Source organism: Pogoniulus pusillus, chromosome 12 (genome assembly GCF_015220805.1).
Source record: "Pogoniulus pusillus isolate bPogPus1 chromosome 12, bPogPus1.pri, whole genome shotgun sequence".
NCBI lineage: Eukaryota > Metazoa > Chordata > Aves > Piciformes > Lybiidae > Pogoniulus > Pogoniulus pusillus.
Genome location: NC_087275.1, coordinates 12,380,076 through 12,392,979, shown reverse-complemented (window position 1 = coordinate 12,392,979; position 12,904 = coordinate 12,380,076). Strand labels below are relative to the sequence as shown.

At 33.5% G+C, this 12,904-nt stretch overlaps 1 protein-coding gene across 2 annotated transcripts in view; it reads right to left on the bottom strand.

Annotated features, from left to right (window-relative positions):
• NCAM2 (neural cell adhesion molecule 2) overlaps positions 1 to 12,904 on the bottom strand; it is a 208,197-nt gene that overhangs the window by 60,221 nt on the left and 135,072 nt on the right. For both annotated transcript variants that reach the window (XM_064152345.1, XM_064152346.1), the window contains exons 9-10: positions 10,170 to 10,320; positions 589 to 776 (exon numbers count right to left, since the gene is read on the bottom strand). In XM_064152345.1, coding sequence (XP_064008415.1) covers positions 589 to 776; positions 10,170 to 10,320 — 339 coding nt within the window. The remainder of the gene's footprint in view (positions 1 to 588; positions 777 to 10,169; positions 10,321 to 12,904) is intronic.

The following is a 12,904-nucleotide window of genomic DNA, read 5'->3' as shown; positions in this document are numbered from 1 at the left end:
GAAGGAGACTCCACAACCTCCCTGGGCAGCCTGTTCCAGTGCTCTGTCACCCTCACTGTAAAGATGTTTTTCCTCATGTTGAGGTGAAACCTTATATGTTCCAGTTTGTAGCCATCATTCCTTGCCTTATGCCCTTCTCAGGTTTTGTTCTTATGTGTACCTTCTGGATAACAGAAGGAAGTCTCCATGAGGAAACAGCTGTTATCAAATCCAGCTGCAGTTTATTGTGGCTTTTTTGTTGACTGAAACCACAAAAATCTTTCTGTATGTGCCAAGCACCTAGCAGTCAGCCACTTTATTTTTTAGTATTAACCTGATGGGTTAGTTTTATATTTATATATCTATTTACTTGCAAGAAAAGCAATTTATATTTTTGTTCACTGCAGATTGAAAACTAGCATGAGGCATGCAAATGCTTATAAGATACATGGAGAGAAATCACTTCAGGAATACCTTTATTTTTAAAAGGCCACTATTTGTTAAATTGTAGGTTTTATTCTTAAATGCACTCTATAGCACTCACAATGATGCAAAACTGAGGAAGAAATTAATTTGCATTTCCATATTGACTTCCATTTTAAGCCTTACCTCTAGAATCAGCTTTCTTCCTGTGCTGTAGGTCTTCAGATGTGTTGTATTTTTAACTGGTAAAACCAGTTTTCCTCTTCTCCACTGAACTGAAGCAGATGGATTTGCTAGCACTTCACAGGTGATATTGATGGGATTGCCTTCCCAAGAGTAATACATAGTTTGATTTGACACAAATGTTGGAGCATCTGGAAAAGGCAAGTAATATACAAATATCAGCTATTAACTGATAGGAGCCATGTACCCCTTCCTATCCAAGTATGCATGTCCACATGGAAATTTCAATTGACTGCTGTACCAATTTTGTATGGGCCATGAAAATATCAGTATTGAGTCTCGAGTTCCTTGAGTAGCTTTTTGGAAGCTTTCTCTTCTCCTGAAACTGACTTAGTAGAAATTCTCAAGAAGAATATGCTTCCTAATTTTATCTACCATTAGGCAACATTAGACCCTTGAAAGACATTGTTTCAGAAATAACAACACAATATTTAGGATAATCTTTATGCCTGTTCCTTATAAAATGATCACATTACAAACAAGAAAAAAAGGAGTATCTTACTTACACACCTGCCCATAAATGTCTACTTGAAATGTATAGCCAAACACTGAGTCTGACACAGAGGAAACTGCTGGTTTGCAAACTATGATCTTCAGATCACAATGCCAGTAGTGACAAGAAACTATCTATTCTACTCACTGCCTGGACAGCAGTAATAGTTTAATGGGCTCTAGACAATGAGAAGGAGTAGCTCTTTCACTGCTCTTCAACTTTTGTTGTGTAAATCCTATCTTTTGCTACTGAAAATTTATTTGTAATTAAAAAGACTGTGCTAATGACTTGATTTGATTGTAAGTTAGATGAGTTTTTTATTTCCTGGAGTGATATTTTGCATGAAGAAAATAATTCTGGATATAATTTTTATGGTAGAAATTAAAGATACTTTAGATTTCTCATAAAATAAAAATGTGTTTTATGCTTAAATGGCTACAGAATTAGTATTTATCAAACAGAAACACACAATATGTTTAACATAAAATAAAGCATCAGAGAATAATAAGCCTTAAAGACAGGACTCGAGAAACAGAAAGGTCAACAGTTTTATGTCTTTAAAATACGATCCCTCCATTTTTCTTGAATAACTAAGAAATAAATTAATAAACAGAAGTGTTATCAAGAAATTCTACAAACTGAAAATGAAGTACCACCAAATATAAATGAAGGCAGACTTGGCAGTGCTAGGTTAACTGCTGAACTAAATGATCTCAGAGGTCTTTTCCAATCTAAATAATTCTATGGTAACACATTGTAGAATTTAAGAGCTAACACTCAATTTTGGTTAGAGTGGATCATTCTTTTGAATACAGAGTGGATGAGAAGGGCATTAGTTGTAAAAAGAATAGGAACTATAAAGTCTATATCATTCATTGGTTTGCCAAGAGGGATGAAATGGCAATGTATAGACAACAGGCTTTTGGGTACTGGCTCTTTCACTGTTCCGTCACCCCTCTGACTCCTTCACACTGTGTACTAACCCTTTCCTGCTAAAACATGAAGCCTTGATGGTTTTCTATCTGGTGGTAGAGAAGAAGGTGGCATTGGCCCCTTCTGGGCTTTCTTTTTCCAGGGAGGGACTTCTGCATTATTTCTAAATTGTAAGTAATTGTATATAATTGTAAATAGATGTAAATATATTTTGTATATATGTTTGTAAATATAGCTTGCTCTAAAGTATAGCTTTGTCTTACTTCCAAGCCATCTGAGCTGGTCTGGTAAATTTTTCTGGGGAGATAATTTCTCAACCCTCCACAAACATGTTAAGAATACTTAAAAATAATACAGAGCTTTCATGCAGATCAAGAAAGTTAAAAACATTAAAAAGCAAAACCAGGTTCTGCTTAGATACTATGTAACTCAAGGTTTGTGTCTAACAAATTGCTTTTAAATAGTTGGAACTAGGAGTTTGAAAACACTCTATATATAAAAAAAAAAAAAGAAATAAAAAATATTTATTATATCTGAACCTGCAGAAAGGCACAAAATCATGTTACTAGTATAGACACATAGAATCATAGAATGTTTTGGGATGGAATTGATGCTAGAAGATCATCTGGTCCAGAACTCATGACATAGGCAGTGGTATTTTCCACTAGATCCAGTTGCTTCAAGTTCCATCCAATCTGCTCCAGAAGATTTTCACGGAGCGGGCATTCACAGCTTCTCTAGCAACATGTTCTAGTGCCTCACCTGTCTCAACTCCAAAGTTTTATTTCTTATATTTAATCTGAAACAACTCTCTATTTGTTTAGAACTATTATCGCTTGTCTTATATACTACAGGCTGTACCAAAAAGTTTGCCCCCATCTTTCTTCTAAGCCCCCTTCACATGTTAAAAGAATGCAATAGTCTCCCTGAAACCTCCTCATCTTCAGGCTGAAGGACTCTGACCCTCCTGGCCTTTTTCACTGGTGATGTATTCCAACCCTCTGATCTTTGGCACTCTCCTCTGTGTCTGCTTCAACAAGTTTATGTCTTTCCTGTGCTTGAGACCCTGGAGCTGAACACAAGTTTTCCACGTGGAGGTCTCACAAAAGACGAGGAAGAGAATCACCTTCCTCCAGCCGCTGGACACACTTCTCTTGATGCAGCCTGGGATACAATAAAATTCCTAAATAACATTATTGGTTTGAACAGTGAAAGATGCAGTATTATTTTGGAGATCTAAAGCAACTCAAATGAAAAAGATGCTTAGAAGGCACAAAGACTCTATCACTAAAGTACAAAATTAAGCAAAACTATCCTATGACAGCACGATTCTATATGCAATTACAACAATGGCATTTTAGAGTAGAGGATATTATCAGAGAATCACAGAATGTCAGAGGCTGGAAGTGACCTCAAAAGATCATCTAGTCCAACCCCCCTGCCACAGCAGGATCACCTGTACCAGATCACACAGGAAAGTATCCAGGTGGGGTTTGAGTGTCTCCAGAGAGGAAGACTCCACAATGTCCCTAGGCAGCCTGTTCCAGTGTCCTGTCACCCTTACAGTGAAAAAAATTCCTCATGTTTACATGTAACTGCCTATGCCTCAACTTCCACCTATTGCCCCTTGTCCTGTCATTGGTCATCATCAAGAAGAGCCTGGTTCAATCCTCTTGGCACTCACCTTTTACCTATTCATAAGCATTAATGAGGCATTATAGCACCAATATCAGATAAAGTCAAGCTATTCCTTTTCCCAAAGGGAAAAAGAAACTTATGGGTTAGCATTCCAATTTGGAGAAGTTATTCTGGACAATTTGCATAAGAAGACTATGTAAGAGAAGCAAACTGACCTGGAAACAGTCTTTGGCATTGGATATCCTTGTTAAGTATGATGTCCAAGAACAGTGATTCAAGAACAGACTAATACATCATCTGATTCATCCAGAAGGTAATTCCATTAACTTCAGAGATGCAGCTCTGGTGTATGTTTGCCATCATACACAAAATTAGATATGACAAATTACCTGATTCAGCAAACGTGTCCAGAAAACTGTAATAGTAAACTAGTTTACAGTATCGGATTTGCACTTCTTAATTTAAGGACAAAGGCTGTTTGTTCCTCAAATAATTTGTTTTCCTGAATTATGTAATGAAAATAAATGAGACTGTCAGGCCTAAGGCACTGGCACACTTCATGTACTATACTGTCAGAAGCTTGTCTCCTAGATAGTTAATACTGATCTAAGTTTCAAATCACCAAGGACATTAAAAAAGTAACAACACATCCCCTAGTAAATCTACTACTTGCCATCCATTCTGTAGAGGTACATTAATTTTTTGCAATTTCCCCACAATTTGATCTATCTTTCTCTTGGATTGTCTCCCCAGATCTGTTTAAGAACACTTAATATTTCAAATGAATAGCTTTTCCTTGGAGATAAAGTACAAGAACATCTCTAACAGGTACAATAACTCTAACTGTAAATAATAGTAGAAAGACTTAACAAATTAGGTCAGATAATTAGATTTTAATAAATAATCATCCTTATAAGGAAGATAGGAACTACAGGGCTTCAGAAATAGACTAAAAATCCAAACAGCTGCAATTCCCTTGTGTATCCAACACCTTTACAACATGTGATCCCTCTAAACTTACACCTTATATCTCTCAGATCTCCAGTACAGTGTGCTCAAACTCATCCCTCTTCACACTAATCCTGTGCTCCTCTCAGTATGTCTTATGACAGCAGCTCGGAGGCAGGCTCTATGAAGTTGAGGGACCTGACCTCAGATACTGCAACCAGAGCCACATGCCTCAGTGCTAACCTAGTGACCTCAGGATGCTCTGACACAATTGAAGACTAACATTTAAAGATACTGACTTTGAGTAATGTCAAGTATTCTGCAGTTAAGACAAGTTAATTGAAGGGGGTAAAAAAAGCTTGATTTTGATTTATTCGAGTCTCAACATAACACTCATCATATCACTTGATTATTTTCTTCATAATTCTCAGATATGTTGGTTATGCTTTACTGGATCTATCTTGAAGGCATAGAGAAGGACAAAAATTACATTGTCTTTTTTTAATTTACAGGTCATCATTGTAATATAGAAATTACTCTTAACACAGTATGAAATGACTTGCAAAACTATTGAAATTTGGAAGTTTGAAAAACAATTTTAAACTTATGCATTAATTGTTAATATAAACTTTTAACATTTTTAGCCCGTAAGATCAATTCCTGAAGTAGAACCATCTTCAAAGAAACATCAGATAATTCTTTCTGGACAGGACAAGAGGCAATCCCTTCCAATCTCAACCATTCTGTGATTCTGTGTGTAGTCATGGAATGTTGCTACACTGATTTTTTTTTAAACAGAATTTCAGTGGAGAGGAAAAAAACAGGGAAAGATGAAGACTACTCTGATAAGCAATACAATAGTGTAGTAAACATAACAGTTTTCTTTACACATAAAGACTAATTGCACATGCTAGAGGAATATTTTGTTGCCACTGAATGTTGGTACTAAACTAATAATGAATATAACTATAAAATTAAAGTTTGGATAAAAACCAATAGCAAGAAAAAATAATCTTTTTTTTTTTTTTTTTTTTTGGAAGAGACAATTTTTTTCTTTTACTCTTTGGTAATTGCTTTCTGAGAAGTTTTATTTGTCAGCCACTCATTGTGATTGACCTCATACAAATATGTACCATATTGCTGAATGTAGTATGTTGGTGATAGCTGGTTATATCTCAAAAGAACAGTGTACAGCAATGAAGAAAGAATGTTTGGGTCATTCAGCATATCTAATAACTGTAGTATCAATAATGAAATTGTGGAGTTTAAACTGAGTGATGTGAAAATTGCTAACTGCAGCTACAGAAGACTGTAAGATAGGATGATTACTGGATATTATATGGAAAAACAGAGTTTTTTTTCCAAGGAATGTAGCTTAACATATTTTCTTCAGTAACAGGAATATTCTCCAAAGGAATTTGCACATGGTGATACAGAACAATAAGATAAATCATAATCTTACACAATGTGTGCACGGGAGTACACAACAAGTGCTGCAAATACTTCTGACTGAGATAATGGCAGTTCAGACACAATGAAGACAAAACTATAAGGGCAAGTAGAAAGTCAGTTTTAAGGATCACAGACTGCTGATCAGAATTGGCCTGTTCAAATCCTTTGAAAGGCACCTGATATCATTATATCTACAAAGCAAGCTGTAATTCACTGAGATGTGTACATTTAACTTCCTTAGGCTGTTCTGAAAACATTGTCTCTATGTATCTCCTGCTTTGTCTCATTTTTATCTATTTTTTTCATGTTAATAAAAGAAAATAAACAGTTATTTCTTGATGATAAATATATAGGTAATCACTATAGACACATCTTAATACCCAATACCTAGTATACATCACATATGCCATCACACAATTACTTCTGTTATTATTATTATTATCCAATACACACTAGACTTTATCTAGTAGCTAATGAAACCCATTGGTAAATAATATTTATAATGGTATCAGTCATTTCCATTTGTTTTTTATAGTTAATATAAGGAAAACTAAATATAACTAAACAGAAAGGTTACTTTGCAGGAAGAAATCATTAAAATGCCTCTGGGCTTTCTACAATTCACATCTACCTAGCAATAAAGTCAGATGAAAGCCAGAGTTGACTGTGCCCAGTTAGTATCATCCTGATAATCTCTTCCTGTCCTGAAGAACTGTTCTTATCATCAGAAGAAACCCAATGGAGAGCAAGGATAACGCACAGAAACCGTGCAATCCTATTATCAGTTTAAGTCTCTGACAGGGGTCAGTAAGCAACAGGATGATACCCTGACATCAGAGAACTCTGTTGTCTCCATTAGACTTGTTTAACTGCACATCTATTAAAGGATATAGTGGGAACATGCTGCTCTCCTGACCACACAAACAGTCAAATACATGAAAACACACTAACAAAACTGCTCTCATTTTGTTTTTAATTTTCAGAATGGCATAGGTGCATTGATCAGTCCTGTCAAGGAACTATGGAATAGTATAATCAACTATGTCTTGCTTCTTTCACATTAATTTTAAAATACTGAGGTTTATATTGGAATATTATTAAAATTAATAAAAAAATGCTAAGTGATTAGGGAAAAAAAAAACCTGAACAACTCCAAAACAATTCTACTCAAAATTCATTTCAAAGAGAAGAAACTCCAAAAAATTACATAAAAATTAAAATATTATGAAGTGCTAAATGAATATTCGGCAAAAGAAGTAACTAGAATCAGCATGCTGAAAAAAATATCACTTGGAAAATAATACAAAGGAAGTGAAATAATTTATTCAATACTGACCTCACAGTATCTTACAACAATTTTGCGCTGCAATGACTGTCATGTTTGTAACAATTTGTATGTTTTGTAACAACTGTAGCAGTTGTAACAATTTCCATGTTTTCCCATTTTGCTATAAAAATACAAATGACTTTAACCTGTTCCTTTTGCTGAAAGTCTCTAGCCTGCAATTTAAGCAGTGAAATAATTGCAATAAAGGATAACTATAACTGCCACTTCATAAAATAATGCATTGGTAGCTGAGAAAAGGTCTTTTATCACTTGTGACAACACAACATTGCATGGAAATGGTGATAATGAGGTACTCAGATTCTTTAAAGAGACTGTTTCATTACAGATGTGCATGACAGAGACTAGACAGATGGGAGATGAGGATGGAAAAAAGACAGTTCCTTTTTAAAGAGTATAAGTATTTACCATTCACTGCTGTATTCTTTGGTGAGCAAGACAAATAAGCTATAGTTGCAGTCCATATACTAGAGCAAAGTTGTTAAAAAACAAACCAAACCAAACAAAAATAAACCCCCAACCAAATAAAACCAAACAAAACCCCAAATAAAAACAACAGCCAAACTTCTCTGACTTAGTAATCAGAATGTGAATAAAATAAACCCATATTGCATCAGCTGACATGTAAAGGATATGGAAAAATCTGTCCTTCTGTTATTCAAAGAACACTTCTACTAGAAAAAAATACATTTGCTTTAAAACTCATTACTAGTTACAGTATTTTAGACTGAAAATTCTAGCTTTAGAAATGTCATAATTTTATGTTAGACCAAATAGATATCTTGTGTTGTTCATTAAAACATATATATTAAAATGTGTGGTCATTTTGATGACAGAATTATTTCTATTTTCTTTTAAAAACTCTTTTCTGACCTGTAGAAAATTTTATGTTATCTCAAAAAAGTGTGTACCCCAAGGCATGCATTCAGGCTTAAAAAGAATATGCAATTTCACTTTCTAATACCATATATTTGATTGTTCCCACACATACTCAAAATTGTCTATCATGCCATAATGAGGATATGTAGCTTAAAAATTCTTAGCATCTTTCACCTTGAAAGGTGTCTTAGACCATAATACTGTATCATATCAATCTAGAGCTTTTGTTATGCCCTGTAAACATGAATTCTGTGCTGGTAATAAGTTCTTAAATTTCAATTGACCATTTTACATAAAATATGGTAGATCATATTTATCTCTTCTGAAAACAAAAGGTATACATGTTTAATTTAAAAACATAATGTATGCATAACCTTAATCAAATAATGTATTTCATACCACTGTGTACAGTAGGACAAAATTTTACAGAAATGTTATACAAACTTCACTGGACTTGCACTGTTACCATTTTTTTTAGTTTACACACATAGGAAAAAAACCCAATTATCAGTGCATCATTGCAATCATTATAGAAACAATTACAGTAAATTGATATGTTCCCAAAAGAATAACAACATTTTGAAAAGTTTTAATTCCCTTCATATTTTTATTTATGGAAGAGTAGCTATGTCAAAATCATTAATAAATACTTAGGTCTTAGACAAGCAAATCTCTCCTTTCCTATCATCCCATAACAATTTCAACTCTTTCTCATTTTCCTTTTAGACTTATTTCCTGTATTACAATGCATTGCTTGCCTGCCAGTAAGATGGAACAAGCAAATGTATATTGAATCCACTTTCAGAACTCAGGAAATCATTTAGCAGTTTCAAATGGCTACTTATCTTCCTTTGCCACAGATCTTATTCTTGCTTTGTTCTTCCTACTGGAAAGATTTTCTTAATTCAGTGTCTCAATCTCAAACAACCTTTATTAAGCAATACTGGAGATGCAGAACAAATGTTTATAGAAAATCTCTAGCAGAACCAGAACAACAATGCAATATAAAAGAAATATTTTTTGCTGGTTTTCATTTTTGAGGATCTTTGCTTCATGAATTTGAAGAACGGTTGGAATAGATTTTTTCCAAAGAATTTCTGTATATTCCATATTTATATTCTCTGGTTTTCTCAAAAGCAACAGCTTCTTCACTAAGCAAAACTATTATTTTTTTTCTTTCCCCCCACCCCGGGTATTACAGAGTTTTCAATAAAGACAATCTCTAAAAGAGATTGTCACAAACTTGTGATCTCCAGGAGGGCTTATAACAGGACCTAGAGACTTGTTGAGAATTAGTAAATCAGAGGACTGTAAAAAAGCCAGAGATTTTGTTGAAACATAGAAGCTTAAGCTCAAGACTGAGCTGTTGCTCAAATCACAGAATCACAGAAGTTTTGCAGCTGGAAGTGACCTCAAAAGATCATCTCGTCTAACCCCCCCGTCAGAGCAGGACCGCCTATGCTAGATCACACAGGAAAATCACTTCTCCTCTTATCCCACTAAATACTTTTAACCCACAAGCAGTCTCCACTAGTCCAAAGATTTGAAGTTATTATGATTTGCCTTAAATAATGGGGCAATACCACTGGAATATGATCAGATTAAATCCTGTCCTGCTTAAAACACTGACAGGGGTATGCCAACTTCAGAAAATTCAGAATTCCTCCACAAAATTCAGTACCACTGACGACAGAAGGATATGGTTTCTTAAAAATATGCAAGTTTAAACATGAATTAGCAGGAAAAAATGACCTTCCATCGAGAATGTACTTTGTTGGTTTGTTTTTGTTTTGTTTTAAACAAATTTGAAAGAGAAAACAAAATATTAGAACTTACATTCAATATCAAGGTACATGCTCTTTTGGTGCCCACCAATTCTACTTGCAGCTTCACAGTCATATCTCCCTGAATCTGACAACTTCACATCTTTAATATGCAGTGACGATTTTCCATGCTGCCCTTTGACTTCTATACGGCCATCTGGGCTCTGTTTACATTGATTCAGGAAAAAGAAAGGTTTTATATATATGTGTATATCTATGTATGCTTTATATATTCAACATCATTGATAAGTACACCTGAAAGCATCTCTTCAACGATAGTGATGTTATTACTGACAGGTAAGCAACTTATTAAAAAAGCTCTGCTTAAATGCCTTGTAATCAAGGGAATAAGCACATGCTTAAAGGATCATTGTCAAGGTAAACCACAGGATGTACTAACTCATGACTGAAATAATGAACTAAACACTCCTTCATTTTATTATGATACCGCAGTTAATGAAAAAGCATACATGTATGACCATAGTATCTCAGGGTTAGAATTCTCTTTTCTCATTAAAAATGTAACTGTGAAACTGAACAGAAATATCTTCTCAAGCAACATTCAACACAGAAATCCAGTTATTGGTTTATTTTCACTATTCATATTCTTGTCAGATGTTCACAACTGTTAAAAAAAAATTATCCATATATGTAGATGGAATTCATGGATTTTACTTCCATATTATAGTGCAGAATAATGAAAAGGACAAAAATGAATGCTGGCTTCTGCTTTTCCAGAACATAAATTTTATATTTAGTAACTTCTTAAAAAGCTTATCCATTCCACACTCTCCTCAAAAACTATTTCAAGACAATAAAAATATTAGGGAAAACTTATCACAAAGCACCCAAATAAAAAAAAACTGAAACCCCAAAATGAACCAAAACCTTGTCTGCTTGACACTTCAACCTTCCTAGAGTAGCATACCTGATAAAAAGGTACTGGTATTTACCTACCTTCATTATTGAGGAAGGTGGTAATGGGAAGGAAAGCCAGTAAGTATCTAATGATATAGCATTTAAACTTGAAACATACTTTAATATTCAATCCTATAATTACATACACTTTTTACACTAAATAGAAAGTGGCAGCTGGTAGTTAAGTGAGCTTTTAACTCTATACAACTGTTTCTTTGCTGAATGCAGGAAAAATGCATGCACTTTAGATCTTAAAATATAACACATAAATCAGTCATACATAGCATTCTGTATGTAATGATTTCTATGAAAAGAAAAGTATTCTGATCCCACATCAGAATTTTGGAACACTGAATTTTGTTTTCTGTGCAAAACCTCTCAGTACAGGTACAGAAAATGAATTTATGTAGTTCTAATGCAAAAGCAAATCAAACCCCTGTAAATTGGTAAAATTTAGTAACTATGACCACTTATCTATCTCTCATGTGATTCCTAATGCTCAAAATTGTATCTTCAATATACCTTTATAAAAAGACACTAGTAAACATATTGCAGTACCTAATGATGCTCTTTGCAGGGAAATCTTGGGAATGTTATACTCTAGTTTGCTTAAAATAATTCTAATTTCTGATTTCAAACATTTTTTACATTTCTGATACACAAAGTCCTTGTACTTATACAAACTACTTACATATACAACATAGTTACATATATATAAACCATATACATATATGTTTTATATACATATATATGGGTCTTATATATACATTTCATATATATATATATAAAAATGTTATATGTAACATCTATATATAAATAACATATATTTTTATATATATATATATATATATATGTATATATATGTATGACATAGTTAATAACAGCATTATTTACTTATGGATTCGTTGCTTCTTTTTTAAAAACAAACAATATGTAGTAACAATGGTAAATCTGTATTATTCATACCCAAAATGTACACATGCTTCAGCAATTTTATTTCTGATTTTATCTTGATTAAAAATATTGCCCTGAGAAGTCACATTTAAAACTGTAAGAAGGCATGTGCTGAAACCTGTGACTATGAATCACAAACACAGAAGTAAATAAACAGTGATTCATCAAGAGCTGCTCTCCTAAAGCACTAAGGCAGCTCTGCACAATTGTGAGTAGTACTAAACAGGTATCTGAGGAAAATATTTTCTTTGCCCTTTCTTATTATGCATTACAAACATACAATGAGGAGCCAAATTCCTTCTTAGCACCTTCTTGCACAATGCAAATTGTCTTCCTGTGAAATTATATTGACCTATAGCTGTAATGAAACATTCACAGTTGTCTCACCATGATTTTCTGAATTAGATCAGATTCACTCAGCTTAATTTTCTCTTTCCAGTAGTAGATTATTAGAGGAATATATGAAAAAGAGGAAAAAAAAGCCCAAACATATATATTCTAAATGGTAATGTTTTATTATCTGAAAAATAAAAATGATTGCTAGAAAAAGAGTTAAATCATAATCCTCACTAAAGTCACTAGAGGTGTTTATACAGAAGTATAAAATTTGCAGTGCTATTTTGGATCTGATCACAAGAGAAAATTTTATCAGTTCAATATTAATTCTAAATACTATAATCCACTGTATAATTCCTATATATGTCACTATAATTAATTCCATAAATTTCAAAACACACATATGAGTTGTAATTGGTATCCAAAACCAAAACATCAAAAAGTAATTAAAATAAGGGGAAAAAAATCCTTAAAATCAAATACCTCTTATAGTAACTTCTCTGTCTTGTTTTTAGTTTATCTAACTACTTTCTAATACTG